Source organism: Malurus melanocephalus, unplaced genomic scaffold (genome assembly GCF_030028575.1).
Source record: "Malurus melanocephalus ecotype Western Australia unplaced genomic scaffold, MMel_1.1 scaffold_381, whole genome shotgun sequence".
NCBI lineage: Eukaryota > Metazoa > Chordata > Aves > Passeriformes > Maluridae > Malurus > Malurus melanocephalus.
Window position 1 is genome coordinate 349,555 of NW_026623613.1, and position 23,212 is coordinate 372,766.

A 23,212-nucleotide genomic window follows, 5' to 3' on the forward strand; every position below is an offset into this window, starting at 1 on the left:
TTTTCACAGAATATTACAAAGAAAAAAAAAGAATGAAAAGGCTTGAAGGATAATTTGAAAATTGCTGAAACAAAATACCTCCTTAAGAAATTTAATCGTTGTTTGAAATGGAAATTTGGAGTCAACGTATTTTTCTAAAACTGCAGCTTTATGATAGAGTCCCAATGCAAAACAATGAACAGGTGGAAAATGGAATTATCGGCTGTTCACAGTGTTGTACCTGGCACAGCTGGAGCCTTCAGTATATTCTTCTCACTCAGGGGGATGCTTTGAGTCCTATCTCTCAGCTGTTTGTTATCCAGAGCTTCTTAAAGTCATYTTAAGCTTTCAGGACAGCAGGTTGTTCTCCTCTTGGCAAACATGCATGTGCTCCTTTTGTTTGCAATTTCCATACTCATTTGAGCAGAAATTGGCTCCCCTGGCTTGCTGCACATGTTTTGGTAGATAGGTACCCAGCAGTTGTCTTGCACATTCATTTTTGTCTGTTTGCATGTTTAAATCATGGCATTTGCTTGACCTTTGTAGTAGTGGCCAATAATTTCATTTTTTTAATTGATGGAATGGTGAGATTATAACTCAATTTCTTCTTTCTATTAAAAAGCATAATAAATCCGAGGATGGCTTATGCTTCCTTCCCTACCCTCAAATATTTTAAATGTTATTGGTAAATTAAACAATAAARCTCTTTTATCCCAAAGAAATCCTTCACTTGCTAACCAGATATATTCCAAAAATTACAGGAGCGTTTAAAATAGAAAACCTGCAAGTGTCAGCCTGCCAAATCCCGGATGTGGGATGGTTGCCCTGCGCCAGTTGGCTTGGCAAATRGAGAATGTGGAACTTATTCTGTATTCAACACACTCTCTTAGGGCTTGTTTTTAACCTTGAGCGGGAAGGACTCGAAATCCTCTGTTCCTCAAGAGAGGAGAGCTGACTCAAATCCATGTGCTTCTCATCGAGCACTGAGCGTGGGGAAAGACTGCTTCAGGGGGAAATGCATATAATGAAATCATTTCCACTGAATGCAGTTGGGCCTGAAAGTCTAATCCAGCTGGATGAGAAGCAGGAAAAGTGGCAGAGTTCATTTTTCCAGGTGATATGCTAATTTGAGGAAAAGATAAAAGGTAGGTCTGTAATCTGTCAGACACCTGGATTTTGTTGCTTCAAAGGGTGCTGGGYTATGCTATCCCTTTTAAACAAAGGAATAAGGGTGGTGTAAAGATCCTTTTACTAGAAAAGAGAGTGCTAMGGGAAAGAGTGGAAGGATGGGAGGTAGAAGACACAGGATTTTGAAGGCTGTGTTTCTTGGATTGGAGTTCGTTGGTCTGCCTTAAAGCTGTGTCTCTGGTGGGGAAGGAATCCATTCACTGCTTAAATATTCAGTAACTCCAGTGCAGTGCATGATGTTAGGGTACCAGAAAAAGCAGGAGGAAGGTCCGGGGAGTGCACTTTATTGTGAATTGAGTGGGGCTTGAACCCATCAGCTCTCCTAACGCAGCTCAGTCACCTCCCTTTCCCAGTTCTGCTGTTTGGGGTTGATGGAAATTGATTTTCGTAACAGAACTGTGAAATGTCAGCCCGTCTTATTTGGCCCCTCCTTTAAAGTGGTCAGCTAACGAAAGGATGGGTGTGTTTGAACTGTGCCCGGCTGTGGACCTGCCCTGGAAGATGAGAAAAGATGGCAACRTCTCTCTCTGGGACTGCACTGCTGAGCACTGCTATAATCTCAGAGTGATTCAGCAGAACCCCTCAGTCTGCAAATCTGCCTCCCTTGTCACAGGCTAATGTTTCATGTGACAGTGAAATAAATAAACTCATAATGAAGGGAGGTGCACTGGCAGGATGAGGGAGGAGAGCTGTGACTCAACAGCCCTGTAGGTCCTGGGGCTGCTCACAACATTGATCTCTGATTTCTGAACCACAGCTTTGGCTCTGCTCTTGTTCAAGTATTTTACAACTGGAAGGAGAAGYGAGCTGAGCTAAACCTGGGGCTCTTGCCTATGACTAATAGCACCCAACTGTGCTAGGTGGGAGGCACCTTCATGGTGGTTTAGGTGCCTTCTCCATGGRGAAACTCAGAGAACATGCAGAGGGTGTTGGAGTACATCAGTCACTCCAGTCCTGGTTTTATTGCTTGCTGTTCTTTCACCATCCATTAAAGAGGTTTAGACAATATGATCCACAGAAATCACAGGTGCTGGATTGTATCATGTCTCAGAGCTGCTGTCATGCTGGCTGCTGATAAAGGAAAAATTAATTCTGAAATGCACAGTGTAAGGCAAGGAATTTGTTTCTTGAGGGTTTTTTGGTTCTTTCTAGCAARCAGTCTGAAACACAGGGCCTGAACTGCAAAACACAGCCAAAGGATGGTGTGGATATACTTATTTTAGCTTATTCTGGAGGAAAAGCGAGGCAGGTGGCTGTGCTGTATCCTGCAGAAGCTGTGGGTTTGTTGAGCAGGTGCCATGTCTGAGCAGCCTCACTCATCCCACAGCTCCAATCGTGCTGGCAGCAGCTGTTGTGAAGCCARTGTAGTTCTGACCAGCCCTTTTCAGGTGAGAATTATGGTACAGCTCTGCTGGGCTCTTTCCTGGCAGCCTCTGCAGGCAACAAGCTTAGCTGCAGTCTGTTGTGAGGGAGCTGAAGCTGGGAAAGGCTCCCTTTGCTTCCCAGCCCTTCTGGAAAGGAATGGGAGTGATCTGTGGAGCAGCTGGAGGGAATGAGCCCCTGCTGCTTTGGTTTCTGCCAGCCTGGCTCTCSTGGCCGTGCTGGCACAGCTCTGCCCGGGGCTGGTCCCACTCTCCTGATGCCATTGCCAGGGAGCCTCGGGGCTGCAGGGCACCGGGCTGGTGTGGTGTGAGCAGAGGACTTGAGCAGGCAGGTGGAAAGCAAGGCAACCAAAAGGGCTGAGCAATCTGTCCAGGAATTACCCTGGGTGTCTGTGCTCCARCTGCCAGTCCTCAAGATGAGACTGAGTGAGTTGAGCACCAACAAACTCCTGAACTCCCACAAGGGCTGCCTGGGGCTCTGAGTGAAAGCCTTGACTAAACATTTCCCGTGGTTGAAAGAACAGAACTGAGCAAACAAATCCACTTCTTGCAGGGTATAAGCCCTTTGAGTGTTGTGCTCAAGTCCTGCTGGAGCAGAGACCTTGATGTTTGAGATAAGGACAGCTCATACCAGAGCACTTGTCATGCTGGCCCTCAGTCAGCTTTGATAATGGACTTGTGGTCTTTAATAAATAAGAATATCGATTGTCCCAGCTGTCAGGAAGCCAGGGGCAGCTGCTGCCTTTGACGGTGTTTGGGTTAGCAGCCCTTCCTTGCAGGCCTTCACCATATGTGTGAGCAATGTGCACATTGTGTGCTCCCCGCCAAGCTGCCCCCAGAAGGCTCCTGACAGCATGCCTGCTTTTCTTGGGGACAAAAAAAAAGATTAAAACTTCGTTAGAAAGTGAGGGAGATAATGACAAACKGTCTTATAATTAGACCAACTGTAAATTATCTGGCTGCAAACCTTGAAATTTGACCAAAGGTGCCAGATTTCTTTTTYTCAGTATGGCAGAAAATAAAGACCATTTATATTGTCCTGCCAAATTATTATTTATTTTCCCTGTGAAATAAAGTCACAACAGCTTTAAAGAATTTCTGTTTTGCTGCTGATCTACCCCTGTCTTTGCTGACTCAGGGCAGTAACTACAGGATGGTCCTGTGGAGCTGCAGAAGTTCACTCAGTTGAACAGATCAGGGAGCCAGGCAGATTTTAAAGCAAGTAAATACCAGTCACCTGAATAGCGTGGTTTTATTTGATCAGGTGCAGGAGTCCCTGCTTTAGCAGCCATTTCAGATTCTAACTGGGAAGAAAACACTACAGGTCTGTAMTAGTGATCTCACCTGAGCTCTCATAGTGTCATGTGAAATGCCMCTGCAGAAGGAGGGCTCAAAAGGTAAGAAGGGGTTTAGTCTTAAAATATATTTGTCTCTGCACTTACAACTTGTACAAAAACACCTACATTTGTATGTAGGACCTTCCTCAGGTAACAAACCCCTTTTCCCTTTGGTGTTTTCAGGACAGTCAGTGTGGAACTGTAATTGACGTCAACATAGAGTGTGCTGTGAAGCTGGTGGGAACCAACTGCATCCTCTACCCTGTCAACAGCAAAGACCTGCACCATATCTGGGTGAGAGCACAGCCAAAATACCTGAGGGAGTCGGGCCTTGGTGGTTTGGAGGGATGCTGCTGCACTTCAAGTCKCTCTTGAAGGCGAAGCATCCATGTTGTGCACAATGCATCTGCAGTTTGGTTTTATTTTAATCTTGCTGCAAGCAGCTTCCCTGGGAGAAGATGATGCAGCATCTCCTCATCTCCCCATCTGTTCTGTATTTCTTATCACATTGCTGAGACCAAATTGTCTTGAAGGACCAGACTGACATTAAGTTGTGTGAGAACTCCTGCTCTGAGTGTGAAAGGCTGGTGTAGCAGCCTGAGTGGGGCAGACCATGGCTGTGGCCAGGGGCTGCTGACCTCCAGCACCACTGCTGTTTAAACAGGCTATAAAAATGCTGATATGTGTCAAGATATGAGGCTGGAACAGCCTCAAACATATCTGGGTCTCTCTTGAGTGGGTGGGTGATTTCCAGAGACCAGGTGGGGTAGGATTTCATCGTCCTTTTTCCTCTGAGATAATTTGGGAGTGAAGAGCAGGAATGTCATAACTCACCACAAGTCACAACCTGCAGGAAGACAGGAGGACACGAGCTCTTCTGGGATGAAAAATTAGGCTTAGTGGTAAAAATTTGCTGTAGCTGCAACGAYTGATATTTATAAGGTTTTGTTTCCTGTTTTTGTCACAGCCTTTCATGTATGGTGACTACATAGCCTATGATTGCTGGCTGGGCAAGGTCTATGATTTGAAGAACCAGGTCATCCTTAAGCTGTCCAATGGAGCCAGGTACTTCACTCCTTCCTGKGGAAGACTGTCCCCCCAGGCTTTCACAATCCTGATCTGTTTTTTGAGAACAAGAAAYGGTTTGGGCTTAATTTACATAGTGATAAGTTATCTACCTGTATAATCTTCAGATACAGAGCAAGGRAATATATCTTTCTCTGAAAACATTGAGATTTATTGACAGCCCTATGGAAAAGCTGTAGTCTGAAAGGTGACAGGTTTTTTTCAATCCCAACAGATCAGTGCTCTAGAACTAAAGYACATTGGTCTTTAAACTGTGCTTTTCTGCAAAAGCAGCTGTTTAAGATGGGTGTTTGTTCCAGACTGTCTCAGTAGAAGAGCATAACTTCACTAAGCTGCAGGGGGAATTCTTACCTTAAAAAAGGGTCTGTGAAATTGTGGAAACTTGCAGGCTAGTGATTTTTATCAAAGATGAAGAAGCAGGCCAAGATTAAACAGTTTGCTTTTTCACTGAATTTTTTATAAATTAAAACACAATCCAAAGCCTAGAGAAAGATTTAACCAGAGATATTGAAAGAAATGTCTTGTGAAATTTCTGCAAAGCCAGCAGAAGGATCTGAATTGTGATCCTCTTGCATGTGAGACAGTGTTGTGTGCTAACCCTTATGAATTCACTACATTCACWCTGTTACTGAGGCCTGGCTTATCCAACAAATTCTTTTATTGATGCAAGGGGAGGAAGGAACCAGTGGAGGGCCAAGAGGCGTATGGGCCTGGCAGCTGGGGAATAACCCATCTGTCTTGTAAATTGAGTGTTGACATTGATGTTTAAAACACAACAATCAAATCCACCATCCTGCAGCCAGCTCTGAGCCTGTCTAAGAGAAGTGAGTAATGTGAGAGCTGTAGCAGATGATTGGTGGATGCATCTGAGAGTTTGACTGTGTTAGTGTGCAGTTAACCCAGGCTGGAAGGTTCTTAGGTGTATGTTAAAGTGGGAATGAAAAATAGCCAGACATCTCTGTCTGTAATGCCTACAGTTACTGGTGCAATTTGAAACCTTGATTGGAGTCTTGTACCAGCTCCTGCATAGCTGTGTAAAATGGGAAACTTCAAAACCTCTTCCTAATGAATCATTTGAAATCCCACCAGATCTCACTGTGGAAATGAAGCTATAACTGAAGAAAAAGTGCCTAAGTTGCCTTTAGGTCCCAGCATGGTGTGAGTAACAAATGGGACCTTTGCAGCAGATGGATCTTGTCCAGCACCCAGCCTGTTACTTAGCTTGGTTTTTAACCTGCTGCATGGGACCTTTAGATACCTTCAATGCTTTTACAGCTTGTCCACAACCAGATTTCCTCTGAACCATAAAAGCTCAGTGATACACCACTGGGGTGTGTGGCCAGACGTGCTCAGGCAGTGTCAGTTCTTTGGGTGCTGTTTGTTTTTGGGGTGGGTGGCTCTGGAAATGTGACCATGTGTCTCCTGTCTGCTTTCCAGGTGTTCCATGAGCACAGAAGATGGAGCCAAGCTGTATGACGTTTGTCCCCACGTCAGTGACTCGGTGAGCTGCTGCCTCTCCTTTTGATCCTTTTGATCAGCTTTGTCTTAGAAACTTTTTGTGCAGGAGGGAGGGAGAATGCAGAATTCATAGGCATTTATTAATTCTAATAATTAAATGGTGTATCACTTGAAGTAAGAGTTAGCATTATAAAGGTAATGTTAGAAATGAGCAGGTTTTCAGGAGGTATTACAATTAATGCATCCAGCTGATTTCTTTGTAAACAACTTGTGCACCACGCTGTCAAATGGCTGGTTCAAATGATGTCAACGCAGTTCACTCACTGCTCCTTCTATCTGCACATGTTTCAAAAGGTTTTTTCTTCATTTACTGCTTTCAAAAACTGCTCCTCTTCTGGAAAAAGGCATTTTGTTTAACAGGTGATCTGCTAGAAACAGTTTTCCAGGTCATGTAAAATAATGTCTCTTGTTACTGTAGTCCATGGCATTCTTTGAATGGAGACCTGCCACCATGCTGGCATTTTCCAAATCACGTGGCAGGGAAGGTTTTGCTGCCTTTTGGGTGAAACTGTTTGCTGTGTGATGGGATCTAACCTCTCTCACCTTCAAAGGCTGATGACAGCTTGCTTGTTTTTCCAACGGGCCTTGCTGCACTCCTGGCAGCAGTGTTGGGAGATGACAGAGGATGACGTGTGATTCTTAGGAACTAGCAAAGCACTGAGCTCTTATCCTTCCCAGCCTTCAAAGCAAAGGTCCCTTTGATCTGAAACTGCACTTCTGCTAAAACTTGATGCCAGCTTGTTGAAGAGTAAATGGAATATTGGTTCAATAGGAGTTGCTGCTGTGGTTTTCTGGTTCTGTACAGAAAAGAAGTGCTCTGTAGCTCGATATTCTCCAATATCTCAGTCTCTGCTACTTTAAGATGTGAAGTGTGTTTTCTGCTTGCTAAATAGATGTTGTAGCTACATTTAGCTTCTGGTTACCCAATTTTGAGATGGCTTGTTTTGAGTCAGGCTGCCTTTCAAGTGTATGCAGTCCTCTGGGGAGTCACAGTTTGGTCTGAATCACAGGCTGTCTCCGGTGTTTCTCTCGATCCTGTGCTCAGAATTGCTGTGTGTTAGATGTTTACCTGATCTTGTCACGCTGCTCTTATCCCTTCTGACAAATTACAAGACTCAATGAAGTTTTGTGCTCAGTATTTTATCTACCCTAAACTGCTCTGTCCGCCCCCACACTCTGAATCTCAGTATCAGTGGGAAGGAGCTCCAGGAAAGCAATTGTTGTGTTTACTGTCCTGTTTTTGTTTTCAAAGAACTGTCATATTAATTAATCCACCTAAGACAGGAATAATACACACTTAATTTGACAAGCACAGGAGTGAAGGCACACATCCTCTGGCTCTGAAAGCTGTAGGGGCTTGAATTAGAGCATGGAAAAGAGATAATGTCCTTGCCCCTGCTGACCTTGGCTACCTTGTTACTGAGAACCTCSGTGTGGAAATATGCATCTTTTGTTTTTTGCAAGTGCCTCTGCTTCTCCTACTCTGAGTCCTGGTCCTGTTTGGATATGTGACAGAGCAGGTTGCTATAGGAACTGCTGGGCTGCCTTCAGGAGTGGTGGACAAGCTACAGGAGATGGGCATCTTGCAGATTTACCTTTGTAGTTAATTTTACAGATCACTAAAGACRGAAGGAAWGGGCTGGAATATTAAATCTTAAGAGTCCTTTATGCTGTTTTTCCCCACTCCCTTTCCCCCACAGGGTCTCTTCTTTGATGATTCATATGGGTTTTATCCTGGACAAGTCCTCATCGGGCCATCTAAAGTCTTCTCCAGTGTGCAGTGGCTCTCGGGTGTGAAGCCTGTTCTGAGCACAAAGAGCAAGTTCAGAGTGGTGGTGGAAGAGGTAAGGACTGRCACCCTGACACATGGCCACCTTCTGCCAGGCTATTTGGAGCACAGTCAGCTTGCCATGGTAACCTCCCAAGAGCAAATGCACTGTGGCTGTGATGTTCTGAGGTGACAGATTGCTCCTTGTGACTGATGGGACTTTTGAGCATCCTTCCAAGGGTCCCTGCTGGCACCCTGTAATGTGATCACGTGTCAGTACATTTAGAGGGCAGCSTTGCTGATCATTAGGGCAGTAGGAGCACATCTTCTCTTGAAAYTTAATGTTGCTGTCCAAAAAGGGAAAAAATATTGCTGACTCTTTGCTTGAAGGAGGAGCAGCTCCAAATCCATTAGCATATCTCTGTGACATTGGACTGCTGATTTGTATGTACCACAGCTTCCTTCCCAAGCCCCTTATCATCCCTTGAAGTCAAAAGCTGTAGAATCTCTGTGTTGTCAGGAGTCAGGCTATGGGAGCACTGTAGTTGTCCTGGATGTGGTAAAACTACACTTGCCATCTTAAATGATAAAAACAGGTTTACCACTTTCCTGTGTGTGTAAACTGCCAGATCCGAGACTAGTCTGGTCTAGTCTGAAAAGTTAAAATCGCCTTTTCTTTCACATTGTAGGTACAGGTGGTAGAACTAAAGGTTACTTGGATCACTAAAAGCTTCTGTCCTGGAGGTACTGACAGTGTGAGCCCTCCTCCCTCAATAATCAGCCAGGACAAGCTGTCCAGGTGAGATTCCTTGAAACTCCCTTTTCACTCACTCCCAGCACCCAGGCCCTGCACAAACTGCGGGTGAAATGCTTACCAAGTGATTAGACACAATCTGCTGCTGTTTGCAGTGGGTTTTTTCYCATGTTGCATGCCTGTATATCCCAGAGCTCCAAAAATGTGAGAGAACAGCTTCCAAATTAGTTTAGCAGACACTYGAATTCCCAGCATGGGGGCAAGCATCCCACTGATGCTCTCCAAGTTCCTGCCAGCTGACAGTGGTGTGAGGCTGCAGCTCCCTTCTTCCCTTGTCCTTTCWCTCCTGCCTGGAGCATCTCTGTGTGTGCCAGGGGTGGGGCTGGGCTGGGGCTCGGGGTGCGGCTGCAGCCCAGATTGGTACTGAGGCAGTAACTGGTGCCCTCTGCAGGCTGCAGCTGCCAGAATGGGCTGGGAAAGCTCAAAAGAMAAGTGAGATGAACAACAGCACTGTCAGTGTGTGTGTCCTGCCTGGAGCTCATGTGCTGGAGGGGAGCAGCTCTCAAGTGACAGCAAAAAACCCCAAATGTCTCTTGGCAGCTCTCTGGGGGAGCTGCAGGGAGAGGAGTGACTTGTGTCCCACCCAAACCCTTTGTATCCCCACCCAGTCCCTGCTGAGGTGCCTGCTTCTCCTTTAGAATTGTGTGCCTGGAAATGATTTGGTGTGGTGTTCTGCCAGCCCTGAAGCAGTGCTGGTGGTGTGAGGCCATGCCAGCCTTGGGAAGGCCCTGGGCACTTCTGTTCCTGTTCTTTACTGTGCTCACAGCTCTCCTGTTCTACCAGGGTAAAGCGTCTGGGCTGCTTTGACCATGCCCAAAGGCAGCTTGGAGAAAGGTGCCTCTACGTGTTCCCAGACAAAGTGGAACCTTCAAAAATCACCTGTGAGTGTCCCGAGAGGAACTGTGTCCTGGGTGAAGGAGCAGTTGCCAAAAAGGTGAGTTGAGGGGTCGAGGGAGGCATTGACTTCTCTGAGCATTTCTGGTCACTGTGGCTTTTAAAGCAGAGATCTTCCTGGTAGTCATGTGGTCTGAAATGTGACTCCTGAAGTGTTGTGAAGAGTAATGGCTTGTTGTTGCCAGCAGGGAAGTCACCTTGTGGAGCCATCTGACTGCACTGGGTGAAGCATGCAGCTCACACCTTGAGAGAACATGAACAGAGCCTCAACACAGAGGGGTCACTTTGCAAGGGGTCAAGTGTGCTTTGACAGCTGKGACTTAAAAAGTTGTTGTTTTCATTAGCATTCTCATGAAGCTGAAAGCTTCAGTTAAATCCTACAGTGAGACAAGGAAGTTGTTTTTGCTTCCTAGGCCAAGTGAGTCATGCTATGGTGTGTACCTGCTGGCTGGAGAGCTGTGGTGTTCCTAGAATAACAGGATGTCATCAGTGTGGATGGTCACCTCCCTGCATAGCTGTGTCTGTTACAGAGATTAACTTGTKCAGGTTCTTGTGACCTTTCCCAATGAAAAAAGTTCAAAACATGCTTAAAATAACCTAAAGGAGCAAAGCTCACTTTTCTTTGGGCCAATGYAGTGCTGCTGCTGAGCAGAGCAGTGTGAGATGCTGGTTTGCAGAGTGCTCTGCTGCAGGTGAAATGTGCAGAGCCCCATAGGTGCTCTTTTATCCTTCACAAAGCTGAGCATTCCCAGGCTGGCTGCCATCCTGCTGAGTGTCCAGGCACATCTCTGACCCACGTCTGCTCTCTGCAGGTGAGGAGGCTGCTGAAGAAGCAGATTGTGAAGATCATGTCATGCTCCCCAGAGTCTCAGGGCACCAGTGAAGCCCCTGACAAAGAGTCTGCTGCAGCTGCTGACCAAAAACCAGAAGAACTTAAACCTGAATCCAAGTGTGAGCTGGATGACTCTTCCAACAGTGCACCAAGTCCTGGGGAGAGGAAGGAGGAGCAGCCTGAAGAAACAGGGAAGGAGAAAGGGGGAGCAGCAGCACGGCAGCAGCAGCCTCCCTTCCTCCTGAAAGATGAGGGGYTGCCTGACTACCGGCTTCAGTCCATGGAGCAGGATGCTGATGATGAGGCAGCTGATGACACTGATGACACCAGTTCTGTCACCTCYTCTGCTAGCTCCACTGCCTCGTCCCAGAGTGGCAGCGGCACCTGCCGCAAGAAAAGCATCCCTCTTTCCATCAAAAACTTGAAACGCAAGCACAAGAAGAAGAAGACCAAGGTTTCCCGAGAGTTTAAGCCAGGAGACAGGTGAGCTGCATTTCCACACCCATGTGTAATTGCCAAAATCCCCTTTACCCAAGTGCTCAGATGTAAAGCAGTACCTGCGCTCGGCTGCAGGGTGATGGTGAGTTTGGGCAGCACTTGGTAGTAACTGACAGTGATTATCTTGTGATGACTGTGCAGTGGCCTGTGTGGAATCAGCTTGGTCTCAGTCCAGCTTCTGATGAAACTGGGGCCACRTGACGTGACACTGATGCTATTCCATTTCAGCCATGCCTTAGGGCATCGGCAGCATATCTGTGCTGGGCTACACTCTGTGTGCAGGGAAAGAGGTGAATAAAGATCACACAGCTTAAGCATGACACTAATTGGTTACCTTATTGGCAGCTTCTSCAGAGAGGCTGAGGACAGACCATGCTAGGAATGGACAGCTTATCCTAGAGAGCTGTCGCCAGAGCAGCACGGAGCTCTGGCCTGGCAGGGGGTAGGGCTACCGTGGTCTCTGTTATCCTCACCCTGCTCTGCAGAGACCTGCAACTTTTGCCAGCACTACACTTTTCAATATTAGGGTTTTTTAATGAATAAATTGCACACACTCCTTGAGAGCCATGGAGTAATTGATTTCAGTAGCTTGGGGGAGGGAGCATCTGCCCATCTCTAGATAAAACTGAATCTCAGCAACTTTTGCCTTTAACTTAGGAATATTTAAACTGTTTTCATGGGATGCAAGGACATCTGACAACTGGTCTGCCCATCTGCTGGCTTCCCTGGGCTACTTRGTTGTGTACAGATGCTGCATCAACTGGTGCAAGAGAACATGTAAGAATTGTCCCAGGAGAGTGTCATTATCTGTATTCAAGGGATCCAGTAGTTTGAGAATGTCATGAACTTCATTTACATGTTGTGAAGGTATTTATCTTTTCCTGTATGCAAGAGGAGTGGTTCCTGTAGTCCTTGTGKGTTCTGGAGAAATTAGATTTGAAGGTCACAAAGCCCAGCAGAGCAGTATCCAAGTGAGAGAAAAAAATGGGAGTGTGTCATAGAGTTTCTGGAAACAGATTTTTGGTTCTCTCTTCATGTCTCACTCCCCCGCTGAGTGTCTCTGTTTTACTGAAGGTCTTGGTAAGGAGACCTTAACTAGAGCACCTGGTGGCTCCTTGTACCCTACAGGCAATGGGGAGAAATCCCTATGACAGCCCCAAGAAATTCCAATGCTGGACCTGGGCAGCTCTGTACAAGGAGATGCAGAGATGACCATGACCCAGAGAGCAGGAAACAGAGGCTCTTTCAGCACAGRCTGAGAGCCCCCAGCTGATGCAGTGAAGGGTGCCTGTGGCAGCTGGGCACAGCTCAGTGAGAGGGGYCAGTGCTGTTGAATATTGCTCTGAGGTGCTGAGGCCATCAGAGATGTTCTGCCAGGCACTGCTGAGAAATGCYGAGCGCTGGGGCTGCCTGCACTTGGTCACCACATGTGATGTGTCAGCTCCTGGGCAGCTCTGGCTGCAGGGGCCAGCTGGGCATGTGGCTTTGCCATCAGTGAGTGATCTGCTGCAGCTCTGTGCAGCACACAGACAGCTGGATATCTTTTAGTGAGGCTRTACAGGGATTTTTATTAACATCAAGCCTTGATTTTTGTTTGAAGCTACATACACTGCTGCAGACAAGACTGCCTCATTTCCTTTCTCAGCCTTTCTACTCCCATCCTCAGCTGCACATGTTCTGTGTCYCCCAGAAACCCTCTTGTTGGCATATCACAAACACACTTGGCCTGTTACAGACCCTTCTCTGATCATTTCTGAGTGCTGGCCCTACCAGAAATTTATCTTGTTTCCATTGAAAAATATCTCTCTGACATKTATGAAAGCAGGGCTGGGGGTAAACAGCTGTATTTGCCTATTGTATCTTCTTTCTGGTTTGACTTGAAACCAACAAAAATCCAGCACTTGTGGTATTCTGGAAGGCCTGGCCAGCAGAGTAAAGGGAAGATTTAAAGTCAGCATGGGATTTGGTTTGTTCTGTGGTGTAGGAAGGATGAAATTAGTGGAGGGCTCATTAGAGGAGTGTCCAGCTAGGCTGTTCTTCTTGCCCCAAGCACTTTGCCTCCTCAAGCATCACTGTCAAGCCCCACAGTAGAGAACCAGCATGTGGTCCATTGTGGCATATTTGGGTTTAATTTCTKAGCTGCAGACACATGGATGTGTTTGAACAGCTGGGAAGGACACTCTTTTAAACAAAATCCTCTTGCTTTATCCACGTTCAGTGTGTTGCCTCTTTTGTTTTGGGTTTTTTCCTCTCTCTGGAAGGGCTRTGGAGATTTATCTTTCCAGTCATGTGTTCTTCTAGTTTCAAAGACTCCTCAGAGCTGTCAGGCTGGAAAGTGCTCCAGTGGAGAAGATTCCAAGTTTCAAACTAATTGAAACTCCAGTCATGCTTCTGTCAGGGGCAGAAAGTGGGTGCTGGTAAATGTTAATTTGCCTCACTAGGAATAGAAGTGAKCTCAGCAGGAGCTCCCTGGAAAGTCAGTCCTCTTTCAGCCATGTAACATCTGTAGGGATGGAGAACCCATCAAAACAAAGCCTGCTGTGTGGCTGCCTCCRTGGGGTCTACATGGGGTTTCCTGACTCGCTGCCCAGCCTGCTGATCCATCTGCCTTTGTGTTGCTGAGATCCATCTTGATCCCTGATGTTCCCTTTGGTAACTCGTTGTCTTTGTGTTGGCAGGGTTGCTGTGGAAGTGGTGACCACGATGACTTCAGCTGATGTGATGTGGCAGGATGGCACYGTGGAGACAAACATCCGCTCCAACGAGCTCATCCCTGTCCATCATCTGGACAACAACGAGTTCTGCCCTGGCGACTTTGTGGTGGACAAAAGAGGTATTGGGTGTCAAAACAATGTTAATTGCAGAGTATTGTTCAGTCTGGATGCCCTGATATGCTCTGTAGCTGTTAGTGCTCAGTTGAGGTGGGCACCTGACAGGGACAGCAGTGATTCAGCTGACTTGGCAGGAATGGCAGCAGAAAACCATTATTTACATACCAAAGTATGTAACAGCAAGGATGTGGAAGGAATAATTGCCAAAGAGCCAAACCAGGATTTTCAGTATTTCTGCAGAGCAGGCCCACCTTAAAAGGGCCAACAGCTCTGAATTCTCTCACGGAGTGAGAGGAGAAATAAACAGCCCACCTCAGGCTGTTTTCTGTCATAATGACCCTCCCATTTTTTCATGAGGAGCTTTGGGATCTAGAGGCATCTTCTTGAATCCCTTTTCTTCACCAAACCAATTGGGGATGCTAGTGAGGGTCACAGGACCAGTTCAAAGAGAGTTACAGCTTTTGGATATGAAATATTGATGCCACCATCTGGCTTTCAGCTACTAGCAGGGGTAGACCCTCAGCAGTGGGAAGCAGAGGACACTCAGGCTGGGAAGCAGGAAAGGTGGCTTAGCATAAACAGAGGCTGTTTTGCTTGGCCATTTCCAATGAGTAATAGTCTGACTGGTCTGGGTTACACATAGTTTGTGTCAACTAAAGTTACCCATCAGCTCCAGSTCTACCATTCTAGTTTGGCAACAATTTTCACTGTGTAGGAAGAACTGTTTTTCCTCATGCCATTCACAAATGGAAGGCTTCAGCCATGAGAGCTCTGAACATGATAGCCTCAGTCAGTGAGCAAAGCCTGTGCTCCTTTGCCTAATTTGTTTTCTCTCCTTCCATTGTGACCTACAGCTCAGAGCTCCCAGGATCCTGGGTTGTATGGAGTGGTGCAGTCTGGGGACCACATCGGCCGTACCTGTGTGGTGAAGTGGTTCAAGCTGAAACCCAGTGGAGATGATGTGGAGGTAAATGCWGGAGCCATTGCCTGCTGCAACCAGCTGAGGGAAAGCAGCCACAAAATAACACAAGCCTCACAGATAAACACAGATAAGCCTGGGAATCAGCTCTGCATTGATTGTGTGTCCTTGAGGAAGGGAACAGCAATGTGCTTTTGGGCCTGGGAGACTTATGTCACTTCATGTTTGTAGATGCCTGTGAGGTAGCAAAGRCCAGGAAGAGAATTTACATCCCATGGTAACATCAGGTTCTGGTCTGGGTGAAGATTTTTGTTGAAGTTGTTACAGACAATTCGTTTCTTGAGTTCACAATATGAATTTTTCCTCCCCATATCTTTGCCTGCTTCATAGGGGATCAATCTATTGCACATTGTTATGCTTGCCTCTGCCAGGTGCTATTGCCCATAGTCAGCCTAGTGCCTTTCTCTTGGGATTAACAGAAATGCTGTATTTTCCAGAGTCTTTATAGACTGCAGCCTAGTTGGAGATAAGGGGGACTCAACACTGCTTTCTGTCTTATGCTGCCAGACCATATTGTCATAACTGAGCAGGGCCCTTCACATCCAGAAGCAGAACATGAGTCTGGCGTGAGGTTGTGCTCCAGTTATTTCTCAAAACTTGTGAGCTCCTAGCTCTTTTTCTCTAGGAGAAATCAAAGGAAAGATGTTTCCCGTTAAATGACAAGTTTTTTGTCATATACTTCCTGTTGCTGTGGGCTGTTTCAAAAGTAAATTCTCGCCCTTTGGGTCCCAGTGAACTGCTTTGAGAAATGTGGGTGCTCAGAAGGGAATAACACWCTGTGCTTGCACATCTCCTCATCATGGTGACGTGGAACCTGAGGTAAAGGTGAGGGTGAGCAGATAAGACAGAGTATCTGCTTCCTTTCATTGTTGTGCCTTGATTGATGTGCTACAGGATGAGGTGACAAAAGGGACAGCAACAGCCTCTTGCAGGCTGTTGGAGCAGCTGAAAACTGACAAAACAYAACACAGAAAGTGCTTTGAAGTGCTGAAGGTGTGCTTGGAGGTCAGTGCAGCCTCCTGGGGCTGATGTGTTTTATTGTGTCACTGCAGCTGATCGGAGAGGAGGAGGACGTGAGTGTGTACGACATCGCCGACCACCCCGACTTCCGCTTCCGCACCACCGACATCGTCATCCGCATCGGCAATTCCGACGGAGCCACGGCCAAGGAGGACGAGGTGGGTCCTGGGCACAGGGATGTGACCACATTGTCACCAAATACTGGTGGAGACACTGGGAAATGTTGATAGAAAGGTTTTAGGCCTCACTGGGCTCTCTAAACTCCCTAGCTTCCTGATTTTCTATCAGTGTCCCTGGCTGTCGTGAGTAACACATCAGGTATCTGTCTGGTGGAGATGTAACCTTGAAATCCTTTGACCTTGATGACAGTCTGCAGCAGAGYAAGAGTGAAGCTGAGGCAAGAACTGAGCATATGCCTGAGGGCTTTTCATACAACTCTTGCTTAGGATTTCAGAGTAACTTGTAATAAAAGGATATTCTGTGGGCTTCTGAGCAACTGTGAAGGTGGATTTGTCATGAAACCACTTGGTTTCACTTGGCAACAGAAGACTGGGGTTCTGGTTTTCATCTGAGCTATGTACATGTTAATTTTGTTGAGCTGATGGATCTCCTGGAGGGGAAGAAGGAACAATTTGTATTGTAGAGGATACACCCTTYACTAGGAAACACCCCTAGGGAGACCTATGGCTTGTGAGCCTGCTGTCCTAAAAAAAGTGTTAGAAGGTGTAGTGTGGCTCTTAGAGCACGAAACACATCCCAGCCTGCTCAGCTGACCTAAATAAGCTGCTGCAGGGCAAGGTGCTCCTTGGCTGCACACCCTGCACGACTGTGACTTGTYTCTTCATGCCTGTGCTCTCTGGGGAGCCCCTGGTGCTGGGTGCTGGGGGGGCTGAGGGCACCCCACTAGAGGGCACCCCCATTCCATGAAGGGCACTGAAAGGCSGCTGGTCCTGTCAGAGATCAGGATCTCCTGCCAGACCAGCYCTCCTGCTCCTTGTGCAGGGGAGYTTTCCCCACCTCCATGGCAGAGCTGTGTGGTTTCTGTACGTAGGATGCAGGTGTTGCTCTAGGTGATTCTCCAGCTGGGACTGTGTTTCTCAAATCCTTCCTGCTCTGCACTGAAGKGCCTGGGGAAGAAAAGGGACTGACAAACCACTTTTGTCTCCACAGCCTTCAGTCGGACAGGTGGCTCGTGTGGATGTCAGCAGTAAGGTGGAAGTGGTGTGGGCTGACAATTCCAAGACTATCATTCTGCCTCAGGTGAGGTCCTGTTCCAGYTCCCAATATCCCTGTAATTCTTAGCTGAGTAACAAGACTTGGATTTAAATCCTGTGTGTAGAGAGGTTCACTGGGTAAGGGAATCTTGCTCTGTTGATTGGTGCATTCCCATATGATACAGTGAGTTTCCAATTCTGTTAGCACAGGAAAATCCTYGTTTTGTCAGAAGGTCTGGCAGCTAGTTGGTCACAACTGCTGTCGAATCCAGTRATTAGGAAAGCCTGGGCAGGCTCTTTTTGCCTTCACAAGTTCATTGCATGCTTGCAGCTCTGCCCACAGCCCTGCTCCTGGCCTCTAGCACCTGGTGCTTTGCAGAGCTCAGGGATCATCCATTCTGAGTGGAGCCTGGGTTGGTGCATTGCCCAACCAGGGCACTGCTGAAAGACGATTGCGTGTTCCGTCTCTCTTGTGAAATGGCGCCATAGTCGTTTTTTTGGCTAAAGAAACTCTTCCAGAAGCTGGACCAGGGCCACAAATTGTCACCTTAGCTAACCTAGAGATCAGACTCAAATTTTATCCCAGGGCCGGGAGAGAAAAGGGTCRAGTGCAAGCTGAAAAAAAAAGATACAGCCACACTGTTAGTCCACTGCACCCTGCTGATTTATCTTGGCTTATTTTAAGGCTTTTGTTGTACTGTCTTGTACTCATACTTACTACTCCCCATACAGTTTCATCATGTGTCTTCTGTCCTTGTTGCCTGGAATGAAGGCAGACAGCCTAAAGACACAAGACAATGTGCATCTGTAGGGTCCCATTCTGTCACTGGCAGAGCAGCCACTGCCTCCACTGCAGAGATGCCTTTGCAAGTACAAAGTACTTGAGCAAGATTCCTTTTTAAACCAAGCAGCTCTGCATTAATTACAGTAGAATAGTCAATGCCTGCACTATGGCAGTGGASTGGGGCGTACAAAGCAGGCTGCTGTCTCCCTTCCCCCTGTTGTCACATGTGCTTGGATCACAGGCACAATCAGAGGTCTGATGCRTGCTCCACAAAGGGCTGTTCTCACACTGCGGTGCCGGGGCTCTGCAGCAGCTCCTGCTGTGTCACGCCAGTCCCTTCGATTCTGCTCGTCTGYGTAATTATGGGAGTTGGGGAAATGTCAGGAACATGAGTTATCAGTTGGTAAAACCATGATTTATCAATGCCTGACCATGTGCCCAGAGCCGAGCTGTCTGGGTGCTTTTTCACAGCTCTAAAAATAAAGATGCCATAACTAGCTAATTAACTTTCCAACTCAGATTTGGATTAGCTTTTAGGGCAGTGAGTTTTGATGGCTTTTCCTGCCTGCAGTCACATGTGTTGAACCCAACTAACCTCTGTTGCCTGCCTGTCTCTGGGTGGCTCGACAGTGCTGGTTTAGTTGAAGGTTTTGACAAGATGACTGAGTGTCCATGTGCTTTAGCCTCTGGGGTCATATCTTGCAAGATTAAAAGGATTCTTGGGCTGTCACTCAAGTGTCAKAAGCTTGTGGATAAAATGCTCCCATCTTGTAACTGCAAACACAGCCCTGTAAGGTGTTCTTGCTCACCTGATTAGGTGTTGGTGCTCATAGCTGGACAAGGTCTGTAAACCTCTGCAGAGAGACCTCCTGAGATATAGCATGTGCTGCAAAAGCAGGTTGTAGGACGTGAGGCTGGATGGAGTGGGGATGTCTTCAGCTTCCAGTAGTGAGAGGGAAGAGAACGTTTTATGTAAGAGCTTATTCAGCAACTTGGGTGAGGCTTCGTTGTCCCAGCTGAATTTTAAGCAGTAGTCACATATAACAGCTAAAGCAGCCTAGCAAGGCTCTGTCAGCCAGTATTGTGTGCCACAGGAGAGGAAAGCTGCTGTGGGAATGTGTTCCTGGWTCCAGCATTGTCTCTGAGGAAGGACTGAGTGTGGAGGCAGCCAAACCAGGGCTCTGTGCCAGCGCAGTTGCTGGTGCAGAAGCAGGACCAGAAATACCAACTCCTCACATGATATCAAATACCTTCTGAGCTCTATGTTCTGAAACCCTGGGGCACCCAGGTAACTCTGGGGCGCCTGCCTGCCCTCCAGGGCTGGATCCCAGATACTGGGAGGACTGCAGCCCGCCTAGAACTTGTCCTGGTTTTACCCCCATTGCCATAGTTGGAAAAGTGGAGGGATGGGGCTGTGTGATTTCATAATCCATGTCACTAGAGATGGAAGGGGCTGAAACAGCCCAACCAATCCCAGATGGAAACTCCTTCTTCATTACTTGCTTTTAAAAACTAAAATCGTTGACTTCAGCCTAAGTCTCATGTAACTCTGCTCTTCTTTAGCACTTGTACAATATCGAATCAGAAATTGAGGAGTCGGACTATGATTCTGTCGATGGCAGCACCAGTGGGGCATCCTCGGAGTGGGAGGATGAAAGTGACAGCTGGGAGACAGACAATGGCCTCATGGAAGATGACCACCCAAAAATTGARGACTTTGAACCTGAGGAACCAGCAGCAGAGGAGGTGAAAAAAGTCGAAGAGCAAGTCCAGGGAGCTGTGGCTATGGCAGTTGCAGATCTTGCTACAGAGAAAGCTGGCAAGGACGGAGCCCCAAAGAGCTTCAGGGAACTAAAGGAGGCCATCAAGATCTTAGAAAGCCTGAAAAATATGACTGTGGAGCAGCTGCTGACTGGCTCTCCCACCTCCCCAACTGTGGAACTGGAAAAACCCACTCGGGAGAAGAAGTTCTTGGACGATATTAAAAAGCTGCAGGAAAATCTAAAGAAGACCTTGGATAATGTGGCTATTGCTGAGGARGAAAAGATGGAAGCCATGGTAGAAACAGAGAAGAAGGAAGAAAAAGCAGAGGCACAGACACCAGTGAGGTCAGAGTGGCCCAGTGAGACACCAGTGCTCTGCCAGCAGAGTGGAGGCAAGCCTGGAGTCACCTTCACCAGTGCCAAGGGAGAAGTGTTCTCTGTGTTGGAGTATGCACCAGGTGAGTGTGGGATGGTGTTTCTTTATGCAAAACCTTTGCCTCAAACCTTTTGGATTCTCTCTKCATAGTTGTTTTCACAGCTCATTGACTGGAGAGGAGAAATTAAGCCAACCTCTGTAGCACAGTSTGTTCTGGGACCTAAGCATGGCTTTTAGATGGCATCTCTAGGCACTCCTGCACCTTCCCAAGCCTCAGGTGCTTCCCTCTTTCCCAGGGTGGTAACTWATGTTGGAGATCAGTTGCTTTCCACTGCAGACATTTCCTTGCAAGTTGCAGGGTTTGTTCAGGCTTTTTTTTTCATTGGTTGAGAAGCAGAGCAGGAACAGCTGGTGTTCTTGTGTCGGGTGTCCTTGGTAAGTGAGTGTCCTTTTTCACTGGCACCAGTGTTAATGGCCAGAAATAAAAAAAAGAGCATCTGGTTGTGTAGAACATTGGTGACAGCAGAGCCCAAGATGCTCATGAGCCAGCCAGGCCAGACCTGGGAGGGAAAGGTGTCCAGACTCTTGTGAAGTTTCAGGTGTGGGCAAGGGAAAATGGAGAGCTGTGCTTTGGTCTGGCAGAGAAACAGCCATTGCCCTTTGGCATTGTCCCAGCTGTGGCACTGGGGCACAGTGAGAACAGGAGATGCAGGTTGTGGCTGCTGTACTGTGTGGGAAATAATCTCTCCTGCCTCCTGGCACAGCCCTAAAGCGAGTTAACTCCTCTCTTCCACGTGATGCATATTACACAGGRGTAGATTTGCCTTCACGAGAGACCTGTGGCAGTTTCCAAAGGCTGGCTGTTGATCTCATTCTCTTCCATGCTCCACAGATTCCCATGCCTTCAAGAAAATGGAGTTCCAGCCCCCAGAAGCCAAGAAGTTCTTTAGCACCGTGAGGAAAGAGATGGCTCTGCTGGCCACCTCCCTGCCTGATGGCATCATGGTGAAAACCTTCGAGGATCGAATGGCAAGTGCCCGCTCTCAGATGTCTCTGTGGTAGCGCTGGGCTCAGCATCCGGATCTCTGTCTTTGGAATTCCCTGCTTAGCCCTAATCCTTTGCATTAGAGCTGCAGGAATGTGTGCAGCATGTGAAACAGGGCTGTAATTACCCAAAATGGCTGCTTTTGCTGCTTTGGCATTCCCCGAGTCAGGGTGGCAGACAAGGAGCTGCTGATTGCAGGGAGCCTSTTCCGGGTGCTGAGCAGGCTGTGTCAGCAGGGAGCAAATTTGGGATTTTTGACCATCCTCAAAGCYCTGCTTCAGATCCAAAGGTTCACTCTGTTCCCAAGGTGCAGCTTCTGCAGGGGGAAGGCGCCCTGAGCTGTGTTGGTTGAGCTGACACTTGCGAGGGCTGAGTCAATCACATCCCCGCTCTCCTCTGTGTCAGTGCAGCCCTGCCAGGGGAACAGGGTGTTTCCCAGTGCCTGACCTCCTGCCTCTCCCCACAGGATCTCTTCTCAGCACTTATCAAAGGCCCCACACGCACACCCTAYGAAGATGGCCTCTTCCTCTTCGACATCCAGCTCCCCAACATCTACCCCGCTGTCCCGCCTCTCTTCCGCTACCTCTCCCAGTGCAGTGGGAGACTGAATCCCAACCTGTACGACAATGGCAAAGTGTGTGTCAGCCTCCTGGGGACCTGGATAGGCAAGGTAATGCCATCACCCACCTGTCTGTGGGGACAGGGCTTGTGCCAGGCTGCTTTGGGAACAAGKCACTTTCTACCAGACCTGGGTGATTTCTGCTCTTGGGTGGTGCTTGAGCTGGGGGTGGCTTGGGCTTTGGGATCTGGTTTAGGTGTCTGGAGTGGGTAACTGGTGTAGTTTGGTTTTTTCTGGGTCTGTATTTGACTCCACTGTCTTTCCTTAGTGAGATGTCCCTGCTCAGATCACCCTAGCATAGGGTGTATACCATGGGTTAGGCCCCTGTCTCCCACACTGTGGACAAATCATGTAAGCATAGTACAAAGTCCTGCTGGACACTAGGAATAAACAGAGCCAGGGAAATATCTTTTCAGCAGGACAGGACAGCTGGGGAGGGGTTGGAACTGATGGCTGGTGTGTTGGGTTACACCATTCCAGACAGAAGTGGCCTGAGGGGGTGYGGTGCTGGTAAGAAAATAACGGAGAGATGTGTTGTTGAGATGGGACAGCAGCACATCACRTGCTTGTGGAGTCAGTTCCTGGTTCCTGGTGTGAGCCACAGGATGTCAGCAACAGGAATGCAGAGAAACTGGCGCCTCACTTCATCTGACAGTCGTCACAGAGCAAACTGGTGGTGCTTCAGCCCTTTAACACATTTRTGTGTGCATTTCAGGGGACAGAAAGGTGGACCAGTAAATCCAGTCTCCTTCAAGTACTCATCTCCATCCAAGGTAAATGCTCCTGCCAAGCCAGTGGGACAGGAAAAGGCAGAGGGGGGAAGGGATGTTGCCCTATGGGGGGCACACAGTTGGGATCTGCTGCCCCAGTTGGGTTAGTGCTGCCTTTTGCTCTCACCTTGCTGGACACAGCAGTGTCCTTATCTCTCCACTTGAGCAGTGGAAGCAGGTGCCAGCTTTTCCCCTCATGCCCAGAGTTCTGGCTGCATCCCAGGGCTTTGACACAATGCTTTCCCTTCTTCTCACTGCAGCAGCCAAGCACAGAGTTGTCTGCTTGTTACTCTGAGCTGGCAGAGGTGAACCATAGTGTCCTTAGCCAGTTACCAAAGTTAGTTGAAGTTGCTAAACTGGGTTGCAGGACTTTTTTTTTGATCCCCGCTGAGTCACCCGCCCATCCTACATGGGGCGTGTTTTGCACGTGGTGCTGGTGTTTATGCAGAGAATAATCAGGGGTGTGCCTAGACGAGCCCCAGGGGCTTTGCTCTGCCCTATCCAGTTGGGGAGCA

At 47.8% G+C, this 23,212-nt stretch overlaps 1 protein-coding gene across 1 annotated transcript in view; it reads left to right on the forward strand.

The window, feature by feature from the left end:
- The window catches only part of UBE2O (ubiquitin conjugating enzyme E2 O), a 62,155-nt gene that overhangs the window by 34,294 nt on the left and 4,649 nt on the right, over positions 1-23,212 (forward strand). The window contains exons 3-17 of the mRNA XM_057378924.1: positions 4,070-4,180; positions 4,854-4,951; positions 6,410-6,473; positions 8,191-8,334; positions 8,948-9,057; positions 9,856-10,006; positions 10,779-11,281; positions 13,975-14,129; positions 14,982-15,094; positions 16,159-16,284; positions 17,297-17,386; positions 19,688-20,345; positions 21,156-21,292; positions 21,775-21,978; positions 22,643-22,700. Coding sequence (XP_057234907.1) covers positions 4,070-4,180; positions 4,854-4,951; positions 6,410-6,473; positions 8,191-8,334; positions 8,948-9,057; positions 9,856-10,006; positions 10,779-11,281; positions 13,975-14,129; positions 14,982-15,094; positions 16,159-16,284; positions 17,297-17,386; positions 19,688-20,345; positions 21,156-21,292; positions 21,775-21,978; positions 22,643-22,700 — 2,722 coding nt within the window. The remainder of the gene's footprint in view (positions 1-4,069; positions 4,181-4,853; positions 4,952-6,409; positions 6,474-8,190; positions 8,335-8,947; positions 9,058-9,855; positions 10,007-10,778; positions 11,282-13,974; positions 14,130-14,981; positions 15,095-16,158; positions 16,285-17,296; positions 17,387-19,687; positions 20,346-21,155; positions 21,293-21,774; positions 21,979-22,642; positions 22,701-23,212) is intronic.